This window comes from Zingiber officinale, chromosome 8B, assembly GCF_018446385.1.
Source record: "Zingiber officinale cultivar Zhangliang chromosome 8B, Zo_v1.1, whole genome shotgun sequence".
Taxonomy (NCBI): domain Eukaryota; kingdom Viridiplantae; phylum Streptophyta; class Magnoliopsida; order Zingiberales; family Zingiberaceae; genus Zingiber; species Zingiber officinale.
This window is the reverse complement of record NC_056001.1, coordinates 21,311,871-21,339,617: the sequence shown is the minus strand read 5'-3', so window position 1 is coordinate 21,339,617 and position 27,747 is coordinate 21,311,871. Positions and strand designations below refer to the sequence as shown.

General features: G+C 40.9%; 1 protein-coding gene across 1 annotated transcript; it reads left to right on the top strand.

Moving 5' to 3' along the window:
• The first annotated feature begins 17,187 nt into the window (after nucleotides 1-17,187).
• LOC122014442 (alcohol acyltransferase 9-like) lies at nucleotides 17,188-18,722 on the top strand. The gene is made up of 2 exons (XM_042570676.1): nucleotides 17,188-17,657; nucleotides 17,782-18,722. Exons 1-2 carry the CDS (start codon nucleotides 17,244-17,246, stop codon nucleotides 18,655-18,657), a joined length of 1,290 nt encoding a protein of 429 aa, XP_042426610.1. The 5' UTR covers nucleotides 17,188-17,243; the 3' UTR covers nucleotides 18,658-18,722.
• The last annotated feature ends 9,025 nt before the right edge of the window (nucleotides 18,723-27,747 follow it).

Genomic DNA, 27,747 nt, shown 5'->3' with positions numbered 1-27,747 from the left:
GTATTCGCGCTAAAAATTTAGAGACACTACCTATATGGTGTTAGGTGCCAAGTGTTTACAGATCATCAGAGTCTTAAGTATCTATTTATGCAGAAAGAATCAAACATGAGGCAACGATGATGGGTTGAGCTCTTAAGGATTATGACTTAATAATAAGCTACCACCCAGGCAAAGCAAACAAGGTAGTTGATGCATTAAGTCGGAAGAGCATGGGCAAGACAGTTTTGGCATCATTCTCAGTACAACCATGCCTTCGAGAAATAATCAAGTTGAAGCAGAAGCATGACCCGACATTGGCAAGACTTATAGAGCATATCAAAAAGCGAAAAGCACTTGATCTTCAAACAAACGATAGCGAGATCCTATGGATAAAAGGAAAGTTGTGGGTGCCTGACATTGATAATCTTTGACAAGAAGTAATATCTGAGGCTCACAAATCAAAATTCTCAGTCCACCCTGGTAGTACAAAGATATATAGAGATTTGAAGAAGAACTTCTGGTGGAGCGGAATGAAGAAGGATGTCGGGGAATTCGTCTCTAGGTGCCTAGTATGCCAATAGGTCAAAGTAGAACACCAACAACCTGAAAGACTTCTTCAAACTTTAGAGATTCCAGAGTGAAAATCGGAGCACATTTCCATAGACTTTGTGGTGGGATTGCCAAAGTCAAGACAAAGTCATGATGGGTAGTGATGGATAGACTCACAAAATTTGCACAGTTCCTACTCGTCTGCATGAATTATAATCTGGATAAGTTGACTACTCTATACATGGACAACATTGTGCGACTGCATGGAGTTCCGACAAGCATGCTATCCGATAGTGACCCAAGATTTGTGTCCCATTTTTGGCAAAGTTTTCAAAAAACTATATGGACTAAGATCACTCACAGCACGACCTATCACCATCAAATTGATGGCCAAACTGAGAGGACAATACTAGACCCGACCCCGGGCCGGGTCTGGCCCGGACTCGGCCCGGGCCCGTAACCGGGTCAAAGGGCCGGTTGCTCGTTGACCCGGTTCGCCGAGTCGAACCGGAACCGGCCCGGCAAGTTGCCGGGCCGGTTCCGGTTCATTGGGTGTAAAAACCGGCGAACCGCCGGTTAACCGGCGGTTCATAGCCGGAACCGCCGGTTAACCGGCGGTTCGTAGCCGTTTGGAGGGGTTTTTAGGTATTTTTTTCAACGGTTAGGATCATTTGACCGTTTTTTGATCAATGGCTATGATTTAGTGTCCGTTACTATCAAAACTCTATAAATAGAGAGCTTATTTCATCATTTTTCGCACACATCTTCTCTACTCTTAATCTCATTTTCGTATTCTCTAATCTCTACACGCTTTCGTTTTCAATTTTCAATTACAATGGAAGGAGGCCGCGGAGGTGCATCATCTTGAGCTCGGAAGGGAAAGCAAATAATGAATCCGCGGGAGGAGGACCCCAACATTCAATCCACCGATGATGAGATCGAGCATCTTCTGAATCCGACACCCGACACACAAGGAAGTACCGATGCAATTACTTCTAAGGTTCGGGAACTTCCTCCTCTAAAGTCTTCTATTTTTACTAAACATTTTGAGAATGTCACTCTTCCGTCGGGAGAAATGCGTGCAAAATGTAAGCACTGCAATGCTTCCTACAAATTCCAAGCCGGCGGCGGCTATGGGTCGTTGAAACGACATGTAGAAACGAAGCACCCGACGGAATATGGACTCGACCGTTCTCAAACACAATTATCAAGATTTTCTTCAACTAGCGGTAGTACCGATTCCGGTTTATTTTTATATTCGGATAATAAATTAAGAGAATCATTAGCTAAATTTGTTTCCGTAGAACATCTTTCTTTTAGTTTTGGATCTAAATGCACATTTGAAGATTTTTGTAAAGAATCTCTTAATCCATGTGCTAAACGTGTTCCTAGGACTACACTTACTCGTACAATTAAAAAATTAGTAAAACAAGGAAAAAAGAATTTAATTGATGAATTTAGTAAATTAGATAATAAAGTTTCTTTATGTTCCGATATTTGAAGTGATCATTGGCAAACACATTCGTATATGGGTGTGACTTGTCATTGGATCGATAACTCTTGGAACCTCCAAAAAAGATTATTAGCTTATAGAGTTTTTGATGAATCACATAATGCTCATAATATCGCACAATTATTATGTTTAATTTTAGAAGAATATGGTTTAACTCATAAAATATTTTCAATATCATTAGATAATGCTAGTTCTAATACCGCTTGTATAGATGATCTAAAATTTGTTTGTCAACCTATTATTGGAGGTTTATTTTTTCATATTCGTTGTGTATGCCATGTTTTAAATTTATGTGTTCAAGATGGTTTAAAAATTTTAGAAAGTTATATTAAACCAATTAGAATTGCAATTTCTTATTTATGGTCTCATCCATCTATAATGAAACAATGGGGTAGGTTTTGTAAAATTAATGGAATGAGACCTAAAAATTTCACGTGATGTACCAACACGTTGGAATTCAACATACCAATTATTACAAGATTCATTTCAATATAAAGAATTATTATGTTCATTTTTTGCACAAAACACTAATACTAATATATATTTATTTTCACAACAATGGAATATTTGTAGTAGTATTTGTGAAATTTTAAAAGTATTTAATGGTGCAACCGAACAACTTTCCAGTGTTTATTATCCCACTGCTCAATTAGTTTTAGAAAATTTTTCTAATATAGTATTAGTTTTAAATGAACATATTAATAATGAATCTTTATCTCCTTGCATCTTAGCTATGAAAACTAAATGGGAAAAATATTTTTATTTAATTCCTGAAATTTATTTAATTGCATTTGCTTTAGATCCTAGATTTAAATTAGAAGTTTTACAAGAAATGTTAACTTTATATTATGATGCTTTAATTCCAATTAAAGATTCTTCTTCCCCTGATCCAGCTAATATTATATATAATGTTAGAATTTATTTATATGATATTTATAATCAATATTATGCAAAATATGGAACACAAATTAATATTTCTGAAATTCAACAAACTACTAGTAGTAATTTAAAACTTACAAAAGCACAAGTCTTATTAAAAGAACGGACAAAACGTCCACGGGGATCCTCAAGTTCCACACAGGAACTTGAGAATTATTTTACGACTTCTTTTGATTTTAATGAAGCAGATAGCGAAAACTTCGATATCTTAAAGTGGTGGTCACAGAAGGCTCAAAGCTTTCCCGTCCGTGATCGTAAAAGAAATTTTAGCTTGTCCAGTGTCAACTGTTGCTGTGGAGCAGACGTTCAGTGCCGGCGGCAACATATTAGATGAACGACGATCAACTTTGTCTCCCGACTCATTGGAAGCCCAAGCATTACTGGACGATTGGACCAGAGCGGAGAAAAGAATCCAAGGAATGCAACTTTCAGATGACGAAGTTGAAGATTTTGATACTGAAGGAACAAATACGACAGGAACAGGAAATGGAAGTGAATGAAAATGTAAAAGGATAAAAATGTAAAAGAACTACGTGGGCTTTGATTCCCCTAAAGGGATACGTAGGCAACTTAAATAAGTGCAAGCCCTTTTTTTAATAAATTTTAATTTCTAATTTTTAATGTTTAATGTTTAATTTTTAATTTTTAATTTTTTTTAACATATTAATCTTGAACCGTGACGAACCGTGAACCGTAACCGTCTTGGGCGGTTAAGGTTAAGGGTCGACCTGCCTGGAACCGTCGAACCGGCGGTTCCGAACCGTGATCAGGTCTAGACAATACAAACACTTGAAGACATGCTAAGAGCATGTGCTCTAGACTTTAATAGTAATTGGAGTGAGTGTCTACCCTTAATCGGGTTTGCCTATAATAATAGTTATCATAGCAGCATTGGAATAGCCCCATATGAGGCTCTATATGGGCACAAGTGTCGGTCACCTCTATATTGGGATGAAGTAGGAGAAAAAGCTATCACTGGACCTGAGTTTATCCAAACAATGGTAGAAAAAGTGATTGTCATCGAGGAACGACTCAAGGCTGCTCAAAATTGATAAAAAAAAAGTTGGGTTGATTTAAAAGGAAGACCAGTGGAATTCGAAAAGGTGATAAGACCTATATAAAAGTTTCACCAATGAAGGGAGTGGTTCGATTTAATAAAGTTGAGAAACTGAATCCTAGATATGTAGAGCCTTTCGAAATTCTGAAGAAAGTGGGATCACTAACTTACATACTAGCATTACCACCGGATATGTCAAGGATTCACAATGTCTTTCACATTTCCCAACTAAGAAGATACATTCCATATCCAAGCTACATTCTTGAAACTGAACCACTCCTAATCGAAGGGAACTTGAATGAAGAATTGAAGTATGAAGAAGTTCTCATTCAAGTTATTGATACTAAGGATCAAGTACTTAGACGAAGAACCATCTTGTACGTCAAAGTACAATGGTCCAATCACACTGAAAGGGAAGCTACCTGGGAACCCGAGGAAAATATGTGCAAGCATTACTCATATCTCTTCGAAGATCAAGCAAACTCAAATTTTGAGGACAAAACTTCCAATAAAGAGGGTGGGATGTGAAGACCCGATTTTGGTCATGGAGATGGACACTAGTGAATGCTATGCTATGTTGTAATAGTATGGTGACCATTCATCTAGCCATGACCTTTCATTTAGCCATGACCCTTCACCTAGCCTCTTAATGGATGACCTCCATCTAACCATCTCTTCATATGCCTTGACCACCCCTTTCATGACTATAAATAGCCAATGCATTATCTTCCAAAGGCACACTCAAATCCTTTGATCAACACTTTATGAAATTCGTCCAAACCTCAACTGTATTTTGTACAAGTTTCTGCTCAAGTTTCGATCAACACGTGCAAGTTCAAGTCCCGTAAAATTTCTGTCCAAAATCAAAGAAGCTTCTGACCAAGTAAGTAGGCTTTTTCGTTTTTTATTATAGCTTTGTACAATCTATGTTTTCCTTTCATTATTAATCATTTTATACTGCTCATTTTATTTTTCTGAATTCCAAGATGCACATTCTGAATTCCAAGATGGACTGTTATGACTCAAGTTATATATGGTAAAAGAGAATTTCTAAAAACATGCTAAGATATGACAAGTTATGATCATGATGCAGTGGGTAATAATAATCGATATATGACCTCACCCCTTAGAGGAATTACATATAGGGGGCTGATCAGTAATACCATGAAAAATAAGATGATAAACAATACTATAAGTATATGTTTTTTATTAAGTTATGTTTTTGCCATCTTTTATGAAATATGTTCCTGTCATGAATTTCGAATGTCTTGTTATGTTTTGTATTATGTTGTTCTATGTTTGATCGACCCCGACTTACTAAGTGTTTTCCGGAGCACTCACCCTCTTACTCTCATCTCCGGATAAAGACAAGGAAAAATTTGAGAAAGAGGAGCAAGAGATATTTTGGGGATGATAAAGGAGCATTGTTCAAGTAATTCTTCATTTTAGTTCATGTTATCTTTACTTATACATTTCCGCTTATCGTTTTTGGATTTTCACTTTGTAAATATAATATTTCCGTTATATCATTATTTGTTCAGTATTCACTATATGAGACTTGTTGTTTTCAAATATTTATATTCACTAGCAATGTCGATATTAATACACCTAAGTCTTGGGGCGTGGCACAATCCTCCTATGATATCCCATCATGTCTGAAAAAGATATCATATCGCTACATATCGGGAGGAATATAAAACTCTTCATCTATATTGTTGCTAGTTAAGTTTGAATAATTATCTCAGCCACTTTTAAATTATTAATAAACTTTTAAAAATAAATATTTTATAATTTAATAATGCTCTTTAAAAATATAATTAATGCATTAATAAAACTCAAATTAAAGAGGGATATGATACATTTTAAATTAATAAAGTAACTAAATTATTTTTAAAATTAATTTATAGAGTTAAAAAATAAATATAAATACTAAAAGAAGAGATACTAATTTTTTAATGGGTGCTCCGACTTATTGAAATATACTATTTCGGAAAGATATTAGAATATGCTAAAATATGTTATTAGGAAAAAATTATCAGCTCATTATTTTTACTATTTATCTTGTTGTAATAAATGCCAAATATTTATTATCTTTTTTTTCTTTTTAACCAACTTGTATATATATGTGTAAAAGATTCGATACGAGATTAATTGAGAAGAATGCTTTCCCACATTTCTATTATTTATTCTATCCCCTATATTCCTTTTTTTACATGTTATTAGAGTAATTTGTTTCTGGGAAGATTATTTGTCTAATAGGATGGATTCAAGTTATTTTTCATTAAACAAATATAGATATGCTACATTAAATAAATTTGGAGGAAATATTATTGACATTTCTTATCTATTTCTTCTTCAACACTCAAATTATCTATTTCTTCTTCAACATTCAAATCATCCTAGAATCATTTTGGCCATCAAACATTTGAATGATGACAATTATGACATTTGAAGTCTTTCAATGAGTATAACTCTCAACGCTAAAGTAAAACGAGTTTTATTGACGGAAGCATCAAGAAATCAGCATTGACCGATGAAACTTCTCTCGGAAAAGGTGCAATGATATGATTTTACCATGGATCCCCAATTCTATTGAATCTGATCTTACTAATAGCGTGATTTATACTGAGTAAGTTGTTGAAGTTTGGACTGATTTGAAGGAAAGATTCATCCAAAATAATGCGCCTAGAATATTTCAAATCAAGAGAGCTTTTATCTCGCTACAACAAGATTCTGTGTCTATTGCAATTTATTTCACTAAATTAAAAAGCCCTTAGGATGAATTTTCTTCTTATTGTGATCTTCCAATTCGCATTTGTGATGTCATGAAGAAAGTAGAGGAACAAGAACAAAGAGACAAGGTAATGAAATTCTTTATGGGTCCTAATCAATCATATTCTGCCATTTGTGGTCAAATACTTCTTATGCAACCTCTTCCTACTATTGGGAGAGTTTATTCCATGGTTTTAAATGGAGAAAAACAAAGAGACTTGGTTGTCTCCAAGGAGATCATGCTAGTAAATGCACGTAAAATTCATTATAAGAATTGATACAATACATGATAGAAAGGTCGGATAGCTGATGTGGTTGAAAGTCAAGTTCACGTGGCGATCAAAAGTAAAGCCTCCGTGACGGTCAGAAGTCAAACACACATGGCGGTCAGAAGTCAAGCCCCCATCGAGGTCAGAAGTCAAGCCTACATGGCGGTCAAAGGTCTCACCTACGTGGTGGTCCAAAGTCAAGATTACATGACGGTCAGGGTGGTCGAGCATAGGTGGCATTCAGGGGTTAGGCCTATGTGGCAAGTAGGAACTTGGAAGGTAGGACGTACAGTTCAGGATAGGCGGACTAAGGCTTACAGGTCAGGAGTTACAGAACAAGATATACAGACCATGATGTACAGTTCAGGATAGACAGACTAAGGCTTACATGTCAGGACTTACAAGATAAAATACGGAGCAGGATCGTGTATACAGGACGAGACTTAAGGAACAGCAAGCGAGGGTTTCGATTGGCAGGGCGGTAAGTGCAAGGCTGGATTTACCGTGATTTACCGAATGATAAATGCAAGGCTGGACATACAGATCTGGATTTACGGGGTAACAAACACAGGCCAGGGAAGGCAAGTCTGTGCCCACAGGTCAAGGTGGCAGGTACAGGGACATAGTCCAGGGTTAACGGACCTAGGCGAACACGCACTATGCGTCAATCAAACTAGAGAATCATAACAACCTGTCAGAGAATAATTACCGCATGTCAAGGAATATGCTAATGGTCTAGGGCTCCTTGCCCACCGGTCCCTCCTCAGGCCTATAGGAAGATGCCATGTATCATTCACCGCTAGACAAATCCTGACACCCGACATTCCCTGAGTCTCAGACTCCAGAAGTACCCACTGCCATATAAAAAGGGAGGCTTTTTCCCTTATGGAGGTATGCTCACTCATCTTTTCACATTCGTCCTTTACTTTTTCATCCTTTCGTTTCACTGTACTTCTGGGGAAAAAGTACATGACTTGAGCGTCGGAGGACCTGCTCCGGGGACTTTGTCCCTGGTTCTTAGCCTCTAACATGAGGGTGGTTTGTCTGAGTGTGCGCAGGAGACCCTCACTTCATCGTCCTAGTCATCATACCTCGTCACTCGCCCATGGGAACCTTTCCGGTAGGTGCCATGTCAACAAGGCATCCCCACGACTTTCCGTCAATATCGAGGACAGCGCGGCCAGCCTCTGTCTAACTCAGCTTCCGGATGGGATCAAGAACCGTTCATCAAATAAAAATAAAACGAAGTTATACTATATAGCAACTACAATAAGAGTAATCATACCGTTGATAGATGCTACCACTTGCATGGTTTCCCTTGAGGATATAAGAAGAATAAAGGGAAGAAGAAATCTTTTGCAAATAATTTTTGGTCAAAGACTCTAAGCTTCACACATAAACAATATCAACAACTCTGGACTTGCTTTAATAGTGGTGCCACTGATCATATGGTTTCATCATCTTAATTATTACTAGACATAAAAATACTTTCATATTCATCCGTTGAATTACTGGTGTCGGCCTTTTTGCATGTCACGAGGCGCTCCAAATTAATTATGATTGAAACTCATTGTAACTAAAATAACAAGTGTAGTAAGGAGTCCCAAGTCGTATTTTTTTTTCAAGGATTAACTAGTAAATGTGTGCTAATTCTAGAATTGCTTCAAATCGAATTATTACATTACCAAGGTCAACTAAGCACTTCCATTAAACTCACAATTCAAATTGAATTCATCTAATAAGATCAAGAACAGATTCAAGAAAGATCCCTCACATTTAAACATGATTCTATTCCATCTCATTAATTAAACAATAATTAAATCAAACTATCATGTAACATTGTATCAAATGCATCAATTAATTCATTCTCCATTTCATTCTCAGTAATAAAACATTCAAACACTAAGAATTCATATTTACAGCAGCCACTGAAATCTTCCATTACATTCACGAATTGAGCATTCATCATACTAGCATGATCACAATTACAACAATCAGATGTTCAGATCAAGGAATTTGATCTAGGAATGGATTAAATGCAAACTAGAATATAAAAATTAAAACCAAGATCAATTGCAAGAATTAAGAAGCTAAACAAAATCTGAATTGCAGAAGATCATCAAGTTCAGATTCACAAACAGAATTCCAGAAATAGAATTGCAGAAAGAAGTAAATCTAAGACTGAAACGAGAAATGTAAAAACAAAGATTAAAATGCAATCTAACTATCAAATCTTAAGATCTGAGCAAGTTCATGGATAATTCAAAAGCAAAGATAAGGGAAACAAAACCTAAATGGCATTCCACTCACAAACCCGAAGCTAAACCTCTCCTCTCTGCCGAAACACTAATCTGCCTCAGAGAACGCCCTTGTGGCAAACACAGCAACCCAATGAATCCATAGCTCATCCAGGTGAAGTCCAGAGCTACTGGGAATGCCTCTTGAGCTCGGAATCATCTGAATTCTCCAACCGACAAAGAAAACAGAGCACTCTTGCTAAAACTAGAACGCGAGGTGGAAGTGAAGATGGATTGATCTCTAGAGAACCGGAGAACACCCCTAAATCCCCCAGAGAGAATGTCCGAAGCTCATATCGGAGAACGCCCCTAAATCTAGCTTGGATGAAGCTCGCGGACAGGAGGATCACAACTGGAGAACGCCCCTAAATCGCTGCTCTGCGCTTCGTTTGCTGGACGCCGGATCACTAGGGTTTCGCCGGAGATGAGTAAGGATGAAGTTCAGATCTGGAAGTGGAATCGGAAGCTGCGACGGGGACGAAGACGAAGGATGAACAGTGGCGGTGTCGTGGAAATCGCTGAGCTCCAGCTTGCACTGTAGCTTCTCAAAGCCTTTATACCCTTTTCAAATCTGATCGGATGGTCCAGATTAATTAGGGTTTAATCAACGGTGGAGATGTCTCAGATCAGAATAGAAAGCTCTAGATCTTCATCAACGGCTGAGATGTGCTCCTCATTAGGTTGGATGGGCCCGATCTTCAACGGATGGCCTAGATCTGCTTAATCTTCAATGGACGGTCCAAAATACTCCAAGGCTTGATCGACTTGATTAGCCCTTGATTTGAGCCCAAATATGGCTTGATCTGATTGGGTTCATGACCCTTTTGACGCCTACAAAATAAGAATCAAATATTAGTACCAAATACCATGAAAATTAGTTAATTTACAATTAGGTCCAAAATCAAATGTAATATTGAAATATGATGTAAAATGTAAAATTAAGCTATGAAAAGATCATGAAAAATATGCATTATGAATTAAAACAATATAGTCAAATCATAGTAATCAATTACCTAATGGAAATAAAATACAAATTATTTTCATTGAATTTGCAAAACTAAATTCAGATAGTAAATGTCCTTTGTGTTCCATCTTTTTGTGTCAACTTATTATCTATTAGTAAGATGACCAACTCTTTAAATTGATTGATCACTATTTTTTCTTGATTTTTGCCAACAAAGAAGATGATTGATTTGGGGAGGCAACATAAATCTATATTACATTCCTTCTACACCATCAAATCCATCTATTCCTGAAGTCAATAATGTATTTTCACAATATGATCTTTGATATAAATGACTAGGTTATTCGTCTATGTAACCTAAGAAGCATCTTGCACAATCGGTTAGTGAAATTTATATTTATCCAAATAAAGTTTGTAATGTTTGTCCTTTAGCCCAGCAAACAAAACTTTTGGTATGAGTGTTGAAATCAATAGGTAGAGGAAAGAAATAATATAAAGCTTTTTGATCATCTTATTTCTAAAGCCAATAGGTTTATTTATACAAATTGTCTAACACAAATAATGGAAAGATTAGATAAGACATACAATCATAATAATTATAAACATAGTAATATAATAGACTTGGAAATATTATTTTTCCTATTTAATTCATGTCGATCTTGGTTGTGTGTCAAATATAATAAATCCCAATTGATTGAAATCAATTAAAGATTATTTCTATTTTTGTCATTACCCCCCGACAAACTCAACGGGAGTGCATGAACGTTTAGTTTGAGTGCTAACTTGATGAAACGTTGTCTAGATAATGCTTAGTAAATATATCAGCAATTTGATCTTCCGTAGAGATATAAGAAATCGAAAGTTGTCGAGTTGTCACACGCTCGTGAACAAAATGAAAATCAATCTCTACATGCTTGGTACGGGCATGAAAAATAGGATTTGTCGCAAGATAAGTTGCTTCAATATTATCACACCATATTTTAGGCGTAGCAATTGGGAAAAAGTGTAATTTTGAAAGAAGAGATTGTAGCCAAATAATTTCTGACGTTGCGTTAGCGATAGTTTTATATTCAGCTTCAGTACTCGAGCGAGAGACTGTAGGTTGCTTCTTTGAAAGCCAGGAAACAAGATTTCGCCCAAGAAATATAGCATATCCACTAGTAGAACGTCTATCTTCAGAAGATCCAGCCTAATCTGCATCACTGTAGGCAATCAATTCTCGTGAAAACTGACGATATGAAAGAAGACCATGTAGAATAGTTCCTTTGAGATATCGAAGAATTCGCTTAACACTTTCCCAATGATGTTCAATAGGAGCATGCATAAATTGACAGGCACGATTCACAGCAAAAGTAATATCGGGTCGTGTAATTGTGACATATTGTAGGACACCAACAATACTACAGTAGATCTGGGGGTCAGACATCGAAGAGGAGGATGAAGGTGCAGTGAAACCACCTTCAATGATTGGTGTGGAGATAGGACGTGCACCATCCATTTTAGCTCGTTGTAGGAGTCCAGTAATGTATTTTCTCTGAGAGAGAAGACAACCTTCAGAATGTGAGAGAAACTCTATGCCAAAGAAAAAAAGAGCATTGCCAAGATCTCGAATAGGAAACTCTTGATGGAGAAGATGTAGTAAAGTAGTAATGTCATTTTGATCACTACTAGTTATTAATATATCATCCACGTAAATCAGAACAAATATTAAAAATTTCTCATGACATTTGTAGAATAGGGAAGAGTCTATTTTTGAGCCAGAAAATCCCTGAGTATTAAGCCAGGCAGATAGACGATGAAACCATGCACGAGGTGTTTGTCGAAGACCATATATAGATTTCTGAAGTTGACACACATGTGTTGTAAGTTGCGGATGAATGAATCCAGGAGATTGTTCCATATAAACAGTTTCTTCAAGGTGTCCATGAAGGAAAGTATTAGAAATATCTAATTGGCGTATTGGCCACTTGGAGCTTACAGCTATAGATAGTAGCAATCTGATAGTTGTAATTTTGATGACTGGACCAAAAGTATCATTGAAGTCAATACCTGGTTGTTGATTAAAGCCATTAGCAACAAGACGAGCTTTGTAACATTCAATAGAACCATCTGCACGATACTTAATTCGGTAAACCCATTTAGAGCCCATAATATTCATAGATGGGGTACGAGGGACTAAGCTCTAGGTTGCATTACGAAGAAGAGCATCAAATTCTATAGTCATCGCAACACGCCAATTTGGATCTTTGATTGCCTATGTAAAACTAGAAGGTTCAACAAAATTTGAAGAAGCGATAAGAGCACGTGCAAGAGGATAACAAGTGGAAACTGGTTGATATCGTGCATAAATATCGCTTAGAGGAAGCATCCGTCGAGGAATATCATCATCGGAGCTACTTGGAGAAGAGTGGTCGGACGGATGAGAATCAGAACTAGAGAGTGAATCACCACTAGTCGTCGAGTCTACAGAAACTTGTGGAGATGGAGCAGGACCCAAGATACCATCCCCCTTGTACTTTCAATATGTCCTGATGAGTCAATATGTGGGGCTTCTAGTATGTTTCTTGGTGATATTAGATAGTTGCCTTCATTATCTGAAGGAGGATCTGAGGTAGCAACTGCAAACGGAAATAGAGATTCATCAAAAGTAACTTGTCGAGAAATATATATCCGACCAATCAAAATATGGAGGCAACGGTACCCATGATGCAAATTACTATAACCAAGGAAAACACATTGTAAAGAGTGAGGGTTTAACTTGTACTTAGAGTAAGGTCGTAGCCAAGGATAACATGCGCAACCAAAGATACGAAAGAAGGAGTAATCTGGAAGACAATTATAAAGTCTTTCCAAGGGACACTTATTTTGAAGTAGTAGAGTTGGCAAACAATTGATAAGGTAAACTGCGGTTTGGACAACATCATCCCAAAATTTAAGAGGAACCGAGGCATGATTAAGAAGAGTAAGGCAGTTTCAACCACATGACGATGTTTTCTCTCGGCGGATCCATTTTGTTCAGAAGTGTGGGGGCAAGAGACTCGATGGATGATGTCAGAGGAAGTAAGATGACGATGAAGCGCTTGATACTCTCCACTCCAATCAGAATGAAGGGAGAGGATTTTACGATCAAAATAGCGCTCAACCTGTTTTTGAAAACGATAAAAAATATCAAAGAGATCAGACTTTCTTTTCATAGGAAAAATCTAAGTAAACTTGCTGAAATTATCAATGAAAATAACATAATAAAGAAAATATTGATTAGATAGAATAGGAGTAGAACCCCACACATCAGAGTGAATAATTTCTAAAGAAAAACTAGAAGTGCGAGAAGAAGACACAAAAGGTAATTTATGAGATTTTGCTTTCATGCAAGCTTCACATAAATGAGAAGAGGAGGCTAAAGAAATTGGTAAATCATATAGATTAATGATATTCTGAACAAGACGTAGAGACGGATGACCAAGACGTGCTTGCCAAGAGAATTTATCGGTGCGTTCTCCAACAAATGCATTAGTATAGGTGGGTTGAAGATAATAAAGATTGTCTTTAATATTTCCTCGAAGTAGAATATTTCCTGTTGTGGGATCCTTTATAAGACAATGATGAGGATGAAATTCAAAGAATATATTATTATCAAGAGCAAACTGACGGATAGAAAGTAAATTTTTAGTAATAGAAGGAAGATGAAGAGTGTTGCGCATGCAAAAAGTACGACAGCATGAGTGAAAAGATGTATTTCCAATGTGAGTAATTTGCAAACCTGAGTCATTACTTATCTGTACCATGTCGGGTCCATCATAAGGTGAAGCTTCTGTGATAATATTATATTCCGGTGTAACATGATGAGTTGTTCCAGAATCTGGATGTCATCCTGGGTTCTCAAGAGTCGATGAAACTATATTAGGAGAGATATAATGTGAGAATGCTCCAGAATGAGATGACTGGGCTGTAGAGTGCCAAGAAGGTGGTGGTCGATTTGAAGATGCGTGCTCTCCTTGTGAAATAGTTGGTTGTCCCAATGCTACAGGACCACCAGCAAAATTTGAGTCAAATCTTTTAGGACATTGAATACTAATATGCTCAATTCTGAGACAAATTTAACATCTTCTCCGACTATAAGACCAATCAAATCTTCTATAGCAATGAATACCAGTATGAACAACGATGTGACAAATTTGACATCGGTCTAAACTTTACTTTTGGCCACGTTGATGTCGTTGAGTATTTGACATCGAAAATAAATAACTCGTCCCTTGATAGTAATAGACCTTACAGGAAGAATTTTCGGTGGCTGTAAATAATACTTGGCACTATCGGTGGTGAATAAAAGCACTTGCTACGATGAAGATGAACAACAATAGAGAATAAGAAAACTAATTAATAGGAGAATAACGTTAGGAGAAAAGGTAGAGAAAAAAGAGAAAAATAATACTAGAGAGAAGATATTTTTTTTCACTCTCTCTGTTTTTTTTTTTTTGCTTTTTTTTCCTCTCTGTTTTTTTTCTCTCTCTGTTTTTTTTTTTGCACATTTTTTTCCTTGCTTGGTTTTTTTTTCTAAAAGAAATGAAAGAGAGGACAAAAAAAACACAGAAGATAAGGAGAGAAAAAAATTCAAAGAGAAAAATAAAACGAACAAATAATAACTTTGCCTTGCTACAATTAATGTTGTCGAAGCTGCTACCGCCGATAAAAAATAGTTGTTGATGAAAAGAGAAGAAAAGTTGTTATTGTCAAAGTTGCCGAGATTGCCGCACTGTAGACGATGATGTCAAACCTTGATGTAGAAATTCCTGTAGCTGCTGTAACAAAAATTTGGAAGAGAAAAATTAAGAAGAAGAGAAGATGACTCTGATACCATGTTGAAATCAGAGGAAAGAAATAATATAAAACTTTTTTATCATCTTATTACTAAAGTCAATAGGCTTATTTATACAAATTGTCCAACACAATAATGAAAAGATTAGATAAGACATACAATCATAATAATTATAAACATAATAATATAATAGACTTGGAAATATTATTTTTCCTATTTAATTCATGTCGATCTTTATTGTGTGCTAAATATAATAAATCTCAATTGATTGAAATCAATTAAAGATTATTTCTATTATTGTCATTAATGAATTCCATTTCTACTCATTTTCGGACACCATGAGTTCACTTAGTTGTCTGTGAAGTCGCACACGTATGGATGCACAAGCTAAAAGTCCTATGTGTAAAAGATTTTGTACTAGAATATTTTTTATATTTATATTATTTTTTTATTCTGTGTGATTCTATCCGAAATCGGTAAAGGTGGCTGGCTGAGAACGCGTCTCTGAAGTTGACCAAACGAAGATTCAATATGTCCTATGTAACACAGAGAGTGTTAATGCTGAGCCAGGAAAGGTACTCCGACGTTGACCCTCTGACGTTCAAGTCAACGATCGAGTTATGAGAAGAAAATAGTGGAACAAAATGGAAGCAACAAGCATGTGGAATTATAGAGTATCGCATACCTCTGCCTGTAGATAGACCCCTTCTTATAGTGTTATTGTTGTATCTATGCATGTATCTCAAAATATTTACATATTTTCCAAAGCGCTTCTAAGATATGACATGTCATAAAGTGATTCTGATACTTTTCCTTAAATAGACCCGCAAATCCTTGTGATTTGATATGATGAAAGGTTCGAAGGTGCGATATTTTGTAGGATATTCTCTATCTCTCGTGACATAAACTTCCAAAAGAGAGTACGAAGTCGTCGGGCCTTGGGGTCCACACTGGGCTGACTGACCATTACTCAAGAACATCGCCCGCTCGGGCTCACGAAATGTGCTAAGCGACTATGTCTTCACTTGGCCTTTTCACTCGCATTAAGGATGTCATATGCCTCGATCGGGCTGTATGTCTGATCAACCAAACGGAAGGCCTGGCCGGCTAGATTTTCACTACTTATTGTACCCTAACATCTTGAGACTTGATCGGCCATCTAAGGCCTGGACAGGCCACCCTAAGATCCGACCAACCACTCGAGGGTCGATAATCCTATGACCCGTTCGGATATACCTTTATCTCAATTGGTGACTCTAACGATTGACCGCTCAGTATCACCAGTAGGGCTGTAAACAAGTCGAGCCGAATTTTGGAATGTTCAAGCTTATTTGATAAGATAACCAAGCCGAGCCGAGCTGAGTTTAAAATGAACTAAGTTTTTGAAATGAGTGGTCAAGCTTGACTTGGTTTATTTTTTATGAGTTTGAGATTGTTTGAAGCTTGATTTGAGCTTGGTTCGTTTAGATTTTATCAAACTCTCAATTCAAGTTTGGTTTGAGCTTGGTTCGTTTATATATCATCAAGCTCTCAATTCAAGCTTGTTTGATTGTTTGAAACTTTAATTGTTTGATTGGTGATTGAGCTTGATAATTTAAATTTATTTATTTATTTTATTTTATTGTTTATTTAGTATATTGAAAAGAGTTTTATTAATTAATATTATTTACGAACATTGCTAATATTATTCACGAACGTTAACTAGTTAAACATATATATATTCAGATTTATTTATTTAATTTATCGAAGTTTAAATTTATTTATTTAATTAATTTTATATATATTGAACATATATAAATAATATTTATTTAATTAATTTTATATATATTGAATAAATATAAATAAATTTTATTTTTAACATGTACGTTTATCACCGTATCAGTGTGTATTTCCGTGGTAGATAGATGGTCCTATCTATCTGTCACCATTAATCTCGCTCGCTTTCAACAGCCATTATCTTCCACTTCCTCCACGCGTCTCTTTCTCATTCTATCTCCTCCTTATTCTCCATATATCCTTTTCTAAATTCTATCTATATATACCACCACCGCCGCCGTCACCGCCGCCGCTACTCCATCTATCTCAGCCATGGAGGTCCCAGACTGCTACTACATCAAACCGCCTCTGTTGGTCCGCCCCTGCAACCCCACACCCTGCCACTCCCTCTACCTCTCCAACCTTGACGATCAGCCCTTCCTCCGCTTCTCCATCAAGTACCTCTACGTCTACCGCCGCTCGGTCCCCGGCGCAGCCCTCGCCGCCTCCCTGGCCAAGGCCCTCGTCGAGTACTACCCCCTCGCCGGTCGCCTCGTCCGCAGCTCGGCGGGCGAGAAGCTGGAGATCGAGTGCAATGCCCAGGGCGCGGTGCTCGCCGAGGCTTATGCCGAATTCACCGCCGACGAGTTCCTCCGCGCCTCCGCCCGGCCCCACCAGTCGTGGAGGAAGCTCCTGTACCGACAGACCGCTGAGTCCTTTCTCGATGTCCCGCCGCTCGTGGTTCAGGTCACGAGCTCCCTCCTCCCCTGTTTCAATCCGCTTGTTCTTTACCAGAAAACGACTCGCGCCGTCGAGTCTCGGCGATGATGCCGCACTCGATTAACAATTTGGGCTCTGAATTGTGCGTCAGGTGACGCATTTAAGTTGCGGCGGCATGGTCCTCTGCACCGCGTTCAACCACTGCATCTGTGACGCCGTTGGGACGGCGCAATTCCTGCACGCGTGGGCCCTGCTCACCGCCAAGCCCAGCGGCGGCGTCCTCCCCGTCGCCGCCTTCCACGGACGCGGCCTCTTGAAGCCCCGGGAGCCACAGCGGATCGACTTCCCCCACTCCGAGTTCACAAGGCCAGAGCAGGAACACGACGACCTCGCGCAATTCCTCCTCTCTCAGCCGCTGTCCCCTGTTTCGATCACCTTCACGGCTGCTCAAATCCTGCACCTCAAGAAGCAGTGCGTGCCGCTGCTCAAGTGCACCTCCTTCGAGGCCCTCGCGTGGCACGTGTGGCGCTCGTGGGTCCGGGCGTTGGACCCGCCGCCGGCGCTCCGAGTCAAGCTCCTCTTCTCCGTCAACGTACGCCGGCGGCTTACGCCGGAGCTCCCCGCCGGGTACTACGGCAACGCGTTCGTGCTGGCTTGCGCGGAGACTTCGGCGGCGGAGTTGGCCGCCTCCGGCGCCAGCATGGGGGTCAGGCTGGTGCAGGCGGCCAAGGACGCCGTCGACGACGACCACGTGCGCTCGGTGGTGGATCTGCTGGAGCAGCGACGGGCGCAACCGGACCTGTCGGCAAGCCTCGTGATCTCGCCGTGGACCAAGCTGGGGCTGGAGGAGGTAGACTTCGGCGACGGGCGACCGGCCCACATGGGGCCGGTGGCGAGCGAGATCTACTGCTTGTTCCTGCCAGTAGTCGGAGATTTAAATGCCTTCACTATGCTCGTGTCAGTGCCGCAGGGGGTGGCAGACAAGTTCCGCCACTACTGCACAATTAATGACTCAAACGAAAAATAAATAAGTTGAGGGATTTAATCATAAATGTGACAATAAAACTGCAACCCTTTTTTTCTTTCCATTAATATATTATTCTTAAAAAAAGACATAATTCCTTTTTCCTCTACTTCCATCCCATAAAAATATTATTAACTACAGTAACAAAGAACAACAAGATCAGAATTTAAATCTCTTTAACGACAAATATATTCTAGAGGTTGGCTTTTGGAAATCTATTATGAAAAAGTGATGCAAAAACTCCTAAAGAATATAGATCTCATGTCTGTCTAGAATAAGATATATTAAATTGTTGTCATGTCACACTGAAATTACGGATCCAAATCTGAAAAATAACCACTCTTAAAATATAAGATAAGAATCGATGAAACTGTCCTTTATCACCCAACATTTCTATTTTATTCTCGACTTTCCAACACACCATAAAACAGGCAAAGTAACTTCGCATGGTTGTTGAATGGACACGATGCATCCGTCTCCATTCAAGTGCGGCCGAAATCATTGCACAGCACTTGCATAAATCATTCGAGAATTTGCCCACATCCTTTAAATAAATATAAACAAATAAATACATGAACAAAATGATTCAATGTACTCTAAAATGATAATGTATAATTAGCATTTGTAAGTTTTCTAAGCATAAATTAATAACTGATAAAAATTTTTAAAATAACGATTGACTTAAGAAAGTTGGGTTAATCAAGTTAAATTAAATAACTGATATTAATTAAAAACATAAATTAAATTAGTATTTGTATGAAAAAAATAAAAATCAAGATCAAGATCATTCTCTTTAACTTTTGTCCTGTTGCTGTATTCTATTTAACTTTTGTCCTGTTGTTGTATTGTTTAGCCTATGAATGAAATTAATGGGTGACAACTCGTTGGAATCTTAAAGTAAAGCAGCTAATTAGTAGGATATTGCCCAGCGAGACAGGATAAGGGGATGGAGTTAAAACTAGGCAAGGAATTTGAGCACAAACAACCCTTTTTTTTAATTCGTCAAAGTGTGTAATTTATGATTAATTCAGATGAAATTAATCAGTCGGTGGAATCGTGTTCTGTCCTAGCCTGTGATAATCAGACGTCAAGTCACTGTATTAATTAGATCCATAGAATTGGAATCGCATATTATATATATCTCTCTCTTTTTTAAACAATATTATCATACAAAACTACAAAGTTAAATGCCAATATTATGCTCAGTAATAAACATAGTTATCCAGTGCAAAGTTGAGGAATCATCTCATTCTTTTTTCCCACAAGATATGAAAGTGAAGAAGTTGAAGTCAAAATTGAAACTACCGCAGAGGATAGCATGGTTTTACATGGACCCAAAATATGAACTGAAAGATTTACCAAGAAGTATTTGATTTGCGGGGTATGAAACTTGAGATTTATAGCTTTTTGTTTCAGGACCATTTGCCCAGTTATCTTATCGATTAGGTAACAATGCCTCTGCGTGAGAATCTAGGATCAGTCTCCTTGCATTGATATGGAAAATTGGGGAAGATCTAGTGATGGGACCAAGTCACAAGAAAATGGTCAATCATTGTGAATGATTGGAGGAATAATTGGTACTACAAAGAATCTTGCCCATAATCTTTGATCAGGATCCGTCATTTGGACAACTTGGTTGGCAGCATATCGAAAGAATTTTTCTTCTGATGGACTTCCCTAGCGAAGATTAGGGTGAGCTTGGTCTTGCCGAATAATTATTGACTAGGTATGAGGCTAAATTGTCGCGGCACATGAAACACCCTTCAGAAAGCGCTTCAGGAAAAACAGCAGTAAAAAGAATATAGCAAACACAAAAAGAAGAGAAAAGTTACGAGAAGAGTTGCAATTTCTTGTTGGAAATTAAAGTAATTATTTGGAATCATAATTGATCCTGTCCAAAAACTGTGAAAATAGCTTGGCAGAGAATGTGACTCAGCAGTTGACCTCAGAAAACTCCGCTCCGCTTTACAAAACTAAAATGTCAGTGCCGAGCTAGGAAAGAAGTCCCCGATGTTGGTCTTCTGACTCTCTAGTGAGTCACCGGAATAATAGAATGTTGATTAAGTGTGAATGGAGAAGAGGAGGAAGAGAAGAAGCTTCATTATGAATGAGGACTTTAGTCCCACATTGGAAGTTTCAAGTGGTTTTTGTTGGTTTATATTGATTCACATACTTTGAGGATGTGAACAAGTGCATGGGGAGAGACTCTCTCTCACGCGTGGGTACGCAGGGGGGTGCAAATCCAGGGCCCGGATTGCATTGAACCAAGTTGACTCGTGCGCGAGCGCGACCTGCGCACACGAATGCCGGACCGGTCGGGGCAAAAATTTGCCTAAGCAGAACAACCAACATTTTGCCACGTTGAACTTTTTGTTGCTGTAAAACGGATACATTAATTTGAGATTAATGCAGAATAAAACCGGCCGAATAATAATGAGTGAAACGGTGGCCGTTTCGCTGTTCGGCTAATAATGACCATTAAGGTCATTAACACTGCCGTTGATCTGAGCTCCTATATACGGAGGCTGTTGGTGCGGTTAGCACTAATGATTTAACCCAGGTTTTGATGAATGACAAATCAGGTTAAGTTAGTTTGTTTTTGTCTGACACTTTGATCGAGTGTGCAGGAGAAGTCCAGACAGGTTGACGGGTTGACCGGATGTCTGGCACGAAATCCAGCTAGGTCGACGGGTTGACAGGATAGCTGGCGAGAAGTCCGAGCGGGTCGACGGGCTGACCGGACGCTTGGCGAGAAGTCCAGCTAGGTCGACGGGCTGACCGGATAGCTGGCGAGAAGTCCAAGCGGGTCGACGGGCTGACCGGACGCTTGGCGAGAAGTCCAGCTAGGTCGACGGGCTGACCGGATAGTTGGCGAGAAGTCCAGACGTCGAAGGGCTGACCGGACGTCCGACAAGTAAGTAAGGTAAGTCACCGAGGGAGTGATCGAGGACGCGCCCCGGAAGGAACATTAGGCGCCGATCCGCTAGATCCATTTCGGATATCTAAGTCGAGATCGTGACTAGATTCCGGTCTCAAAGACTGAATCTAAGTCATACTTTGCTTATCTATAAAACTGCGCTAACAATCTTTCTTTACTTGATTGCCTTGACTAACCTTTTCTTGCAGGAGAAGGACTTTCGGAGAACCGCGCCCGAGGATCCGGCGCTGAGGTCCGGCGCCAAAGGGATCCGGCCCGGAGGTAAACTTTATCCCGATTGCCGCCACGTGGAGCTCACCGTTGGACTCACGCCTCACCGTGGCGCCGGAAGGGATCCGGCGCCCGAGCTTCATATAAAAGAAGGGCAAGGGTAGAGTTTCAAATGAACTCCAAGATGCTGCTCTGTGCTCTTGCGACGCCACGAAAAGCTCTCCGACTCAGTGCTGGTTTTGTTTTAATTCTATTGTCGGTATTTTCTTTATCTGTCAATTCTTGTACTTAACTCTGTAATATTCGAATTGATAGTGATTGCCCAACGAAAGTGGTCAAGGACCACGGGCCTTCGAGTAGGAGTCGTCACAGGCTCCGAACGAAGTAAAAACAACTGTGTTCATTTACTTTTCCGCTGCGCTTATACTCGTTGTTTTTCGAATCGATATTCACCCCCCCTCTATCGAATCTAACGGTCCTACAAGTGGTATCAGAGCAGGTACCGATCTGATTTGGTGCAACCACCAATCAGACAAAGAGGGGGTCTTTTTAAAGAAAAATTATATATCGTTCGTTTTTAAAATAAAACCTTACGCCTTTCGTTTTTTCCCCTCCAAAACTGGTTTTGAAAAATACATCGTCATCTTTTCACTATTATTTAGTATCGACAAAATATTACATTTTCAAAATTTTGAGATAATATTTTTATTAATATTTTAATAATATTTTATAATTTTTTTTTAAAAAAAAATAGTAGTGAAATATTATTTTTTTCCAGCACTGCTAATCCAAGACCAAGTCTTGGGATTTTGTCTTTGTTTCATTGTGTGCAAGAACAATGTCTTTTCAAGAAGGATGGAACCCCAATGAACCACCACCGTACGATGAAGATTTCAACTACTGGAGGCGAAGAATGGAATGCTTCTTAGGAAGCGTAGATATCGATTATATGCTAATATTGAAAAAACCTTCTCAGAACTCGGAGCTGAATAAAAACGTAAGTAAAATTATTTATAATATTTTACCTAACAATATTATATGCAGACTAGAAAAATACAAGAATGCATATGAGCTATGGACCCAGTTGATCAAGCTTCACGAGACGCCAATGGAGCTAGAAGATCAAGTTAAAGTCGAATCCGGACTCGAGTCAGATCCAACGGAGAAGCCTGCTGAATTAGGGGTTGCGCTCAAGGTTAGTTATAATTACCAAAACACCCTTGCTAGTAGTAGTTTAAAATATGTGCATGTTAATTTGGATATGTCTGAAAGTATATGTGAAAATAGTATACATGACAATACTTGCGAAAATACCCCTAGGATATTTTCTGATAAAATAAATATAATTAATTCAGAAAATATAGAAAATACCCCTAGGATATTTTCTGAGAAAATAAATATAATTAATTTAGAAAATACAGAAAATCTAAAAATAATCAATAAATCTAAAAATTTGAATTTAAACCTAAACAAATTTGAAAATTCGAACAAAAAGGATGACAAGGTCAATATTAATCTAGACATAATTAATAAATTATTTAATAATCTAGACAATATCAATCTGGAAAATTCTATCTGATCCGGCAGTAAGAATGGGGGATCCACTTCCTGAAGGGTCTCAACTTGAGAACGAAGGGTAGGCTGACTAAGCGAGCCGAGCAGCTGGGTAGGTCCGAGCGGAGCTAGAGTTAACCCATTCAGGGGCTTGAGTTTCCGACGCCAAGGCAAGGAGATCGAAGGGCCGAGCGGGAGTCCGCTCGGCAGGAGCATAAGGGCCGAGCGGGAGTCCGCTCGGCAGAAATATGGGTGAGGGTAAAAGGTGGCCGAGCGGCCCACGCGCTCGGTTCAGGATCTGGGATATTAACAGGAGCATGTTTGATGATTATGCCGTACACAAAATCGCACGATGGAGGATCTTGCTGTCACATCATGGGAAGGTTGGCTCAGTAACAGTATGGTCTCATGGACGTCTTCCTGACAGATCCATATTCGGGCATGGCCCTTCTGACAGACCCATACTTGAGCATGGTCAAAGGCATGTGGTTGCTTTGACTGGAGCACCCAGGTTTCCTCAAGAGGTCTATATAAGGCCTCCATTTCTCCACCAGAGGTATGCAAAATCTTGATTTGGGAGCCACCTTTTTGTTATTCCTCGCCTGACTTGAGCGTCGGAGGACCGTCGCCGGGACACCCCTCCCGGCTCGGTTTTGTTGCAGGTTCACCGGAGCATTCGAGGATTCAACAGGAAGCGCCACGTGCCCAGCGTCCTTTGACTCCTGATTCGGACAGGATCAAATTGGCGCCGTCTGTGGGAACGCTCCTACATCCGATCGGAAACAATGGACGAGGCTGGACAACAGAAGAACTCGAAGCTCTGGTCGAGATGAGGGCTGCCAAACTAGTGGAGCAAAGACAAAAAGCATCAGCCGAGCGGCCGGAGCAACAAGCGACATCTGCGTCCGGGGGCCGAGCGGAAGCACCTCAAGCCACCGTCGCATTTCCCCGAGCCTTATTTCGCACCCCTGAAGCCGCACCAGCTCGAAGAGATAGAGGCTCCTCTTCAGACGAAATGCCAAGGCGGGATGATAGAAAAGGGAAAGCCCCCCGGGCGGAATCATCTCCCGAGCGGACTAATCGCCAATTCTCGGAAGCTATTTTACGAGATCCTCTGCCCAAGCACTACGTGCCCCCTACGATCGGCGAGTATAATGGAACAATGGACCCGGATGATCATTTGGGTAAGTTTGACAACACAGCCACACTCCATCAATACACCGATGGAGTGAAGTGCCGCGTCTTCCTTACCACACTCTCGGGATCGGCTCAACGGTGGTTCCGGAGGTTGCCGGACGGATCTATCACAAGCTTCAAGGATTTCCGAACGGCCTTCCTCCACCACTTCGCTAGCAGTCGGCGGTATCAGAAAACAAGTGTTAGCTTGTTCGCCATCAAGCAAGGACCAAAAGAATCGCTCCGAGCTTACATCCAGCGATTCAACCAAGTGGCGATGGATATCCCAACGGCCACATCGGAGACGATGATGAACGCCTTCACACAAGGCCTTGTGGATGGGGACTTCTTCCGGGCGCTCATCCGAAAGCCGCCCCGAGACTATGATCACATGCTGCATAGGGCCAACGAATACATAAACGTGGAAGAAGCGCAAGCCGCTCGGAAAAAGGAAATTCCAACCGAGCGCGCACCTATTCAGGCCGAGCGAAAACAGCACGCCGCTCAGCAGCCACCTAGAGGACCGAGAGCCGAGGCAATTCGATCCCCCCACGCCAGATCGCACGTACAAGAAGTGGCTGCCGCTCGGCCCAAGCCAAAGAAGAGGTGGACCCCTATGTTCTGGTCCTTCCACCAGTCAAATACGCACAACACGAGGGATTGTCGAAGTCTTCCCTTCGTGACTAATCCCGTCCCCAGGAAAGTCGAACGACGGTCCCCTCCCATCGATAGAAGACAAAGGACCTATGAAGCTGACCGGACCCGCACTGAGAGGCGACATCACCAAACGCCCGATCGGCACCGATCCCCAAGACAGGAGAATCGCCGGGCGTCCAGGGAGCGGTCCCGACCGTCCACTCGGGAGGAGGAAAACAGGAGCAATACCTCCCGGGGCGAAATCAACGTTATTGCTGGCGGGCCGACCGGAGGAGATTCCAACCGAGCAAGAAAGGCGGGCGTCCGACAGCTGCAGATCCACGCGGTCGGCTGTAGCCAAGAGCGGGCGAGCGGACCGGAAATCACTTTCGGGCCCGGAGACTTAGAAGGAGTAGAAGTGCCCCACGACGACGCACTACTCGTTAAAGCGGTAATAGCAAATTACACCATTCACCGCATATTTGTTGACACAGGGAGCTCGGTCAACATCATCTTCAAGAAAGCGTTCGATCAACTGCAAATCGATCGAGCCGAGCTGCTGCCCATGACGACCCCGCTCTACGGGTTTACGGGCAATGAAGTTCAGCCGGTCGGACAGATCCGGCTGGCCACCTCGCTGGGAGAAGAGCCGCTCAGGAGGACCAGGACAATCAACTTCGTGGTGGTCGACTCTCCATCATCCTACAACGTCATTTTGGGACGACCGGCACTTGGCGAATTCCGAGCGGTCGTCTCAACCTTCCACCAGAAGATAAAGTTCCCCGTGGAAGACAAAGTAGGAGAAGTGCGTGGAGATCAGCTAGCAGCTCGGCGGTGCTATATAGAGATGATCCGAGCAGAAGCTTCTTCCGCTCGGAAGGCGCCCCGAATCGAGATACACGCCATAACCGAGAAACCTCCCGCTTTAATTTATGATGAAAAGGAGGAAGTTCAGATCCATCCGACCCGACCGGAGGCCACGACTTTTATCGCCTCGGATCTGGAGGTAGAACAGAAGGAGAAGCTGATCCAATGCCTCCAGCGAAATCATGATGTCTTTGTCTGGTCGACACATGAGTTGCCCGGAATTTCGCCGAGCCTGACGCAGATGAGTCGCATGTCCACCGCACGCCGCCAAGAAATGTGAGAAAAGGGACTTCGAAAGCGTAATACCATTATCCCGGAAGTAGAAAACTCAAGGCCGCCACATACGCGAGGTGCAGCTCCCGAGCTGGTTGGCGTAGTCTTGGTCTCCAAGCCGGGCGGAGGGTCTGCATCGACTTTCGAGACTTAAACAAAGCGTGCCCCAAGGATTTTTATCCTCCGCCATAGATCGATCAGTGGTCTACGGCCGGCCGCGAATTAATTTGCATGCTTGACGCCTACCAAGGATATCATCAAGTGCTCGCCCGGAAGATCAAGAAAAGTAAGCTTCATAACACCGACGGCACATATTGTTACAATGTGATGCCGTTCGGATTGAAGAATGTCGGGCCACCTATCAACGCTTGATGAACAAGGTGTTCAAGGAACAGATCGGGCGAAGTTTATGGACGACATTCTTATCAAATCCGTCCGAGCGGCCGATCTTTTCAAGGATATGGAAGAAACCTTCCGAACACTGCGCAAATATGGAGTCAAGCTGAATCCCCAGAAGTGCTTGTTCGGAGCTAAAGGAGGGCGTTTCTTGGGGTATATAGTGACCGAGCGGGGAATCGAGGCAAATCCCAACAAGGTGAAAGCACTGCAAGACATGCCGCCCCCAAGAAATACAAGAGAAGTGCAAAGGTTGACCGGTCGGATAATTGCCTTATCCAGATTCATCTCCAGAACCGCTGACCGGAGCCTGCCCTTCTTCAAGATCCTGCGCAAGGTTACTAAGTTCCAGTGGGATGAGGAGTGTGACCGAGCATTTGAGGAGTTGAAGACATATCTAAATTCCCTACCTGTGCTGGCCAAGCCGATCGGGGGTGAGTCACTGTATATGTATCTGTCGTCAACTGAGCATGCGGTAGGCTCAGTACTTGTGAGGGCGAGCGGCGAAGAGCAGCCGGTGTATTTTCTGAGCCATATTTTGAAAGATGCTGAATCTCGCTACACCGGGCTCGAGAAGTTGGCCTTTGCTTTGGTTCTAGCCGCTCGGTGCCTTGACCGTATTTCTTGGCTCACACAATCATTGTCCGGACGAACAGTCCACTCGGAAGAGTCCTGTTGAATCCAGAAGCGTCCGGACGGCTTATCAAGTGGACGACAGAATTAAGCGAGTTTGACATTCAGTACCAGCCCCGCTCGGCGATTAAAGCCCAATCCTTGGCTGATTTTGTGACCGAGGTGCAGAGGCCAGAACTGGAAGCTCTGTGGAGGATATATGTGGATGGGTCTTCCACTCGGCTCGGAAGTGGGATAGGGATATTGCTTATCTCACCGCAAGAAGAAAAGATGCACCTGTCCGTCCGGCTGGACTACAAGGCCACCAACAATGAAGCAGAGTATGAGGCCATTATAGCCGGATTACAGGCAGCACGGTATGTGGGAGCCGGTCGGGTGACACTCTATTCCGATTCACAGTTGGCCGCTCA

What these genes read in the sequence shown, in the direction of transcription:
- LOC122014442 (XM_042570676.1), top strand. Translation starts at nt 17,244, where the DNA reads ATGGAGGTCCCAGACTGCTACTACATCAAACCGCCTCTGTTGGTCCGC. An exon ending in TCCCGCCGCTCGTGGTTCAG is followed by an intron (nt 17,658 to 17,781) that starts GTCACGAGCTCC and finishes ATTGTGCGTCAG; the next exon opens with GTGACGCATTTAAGTTGCGG.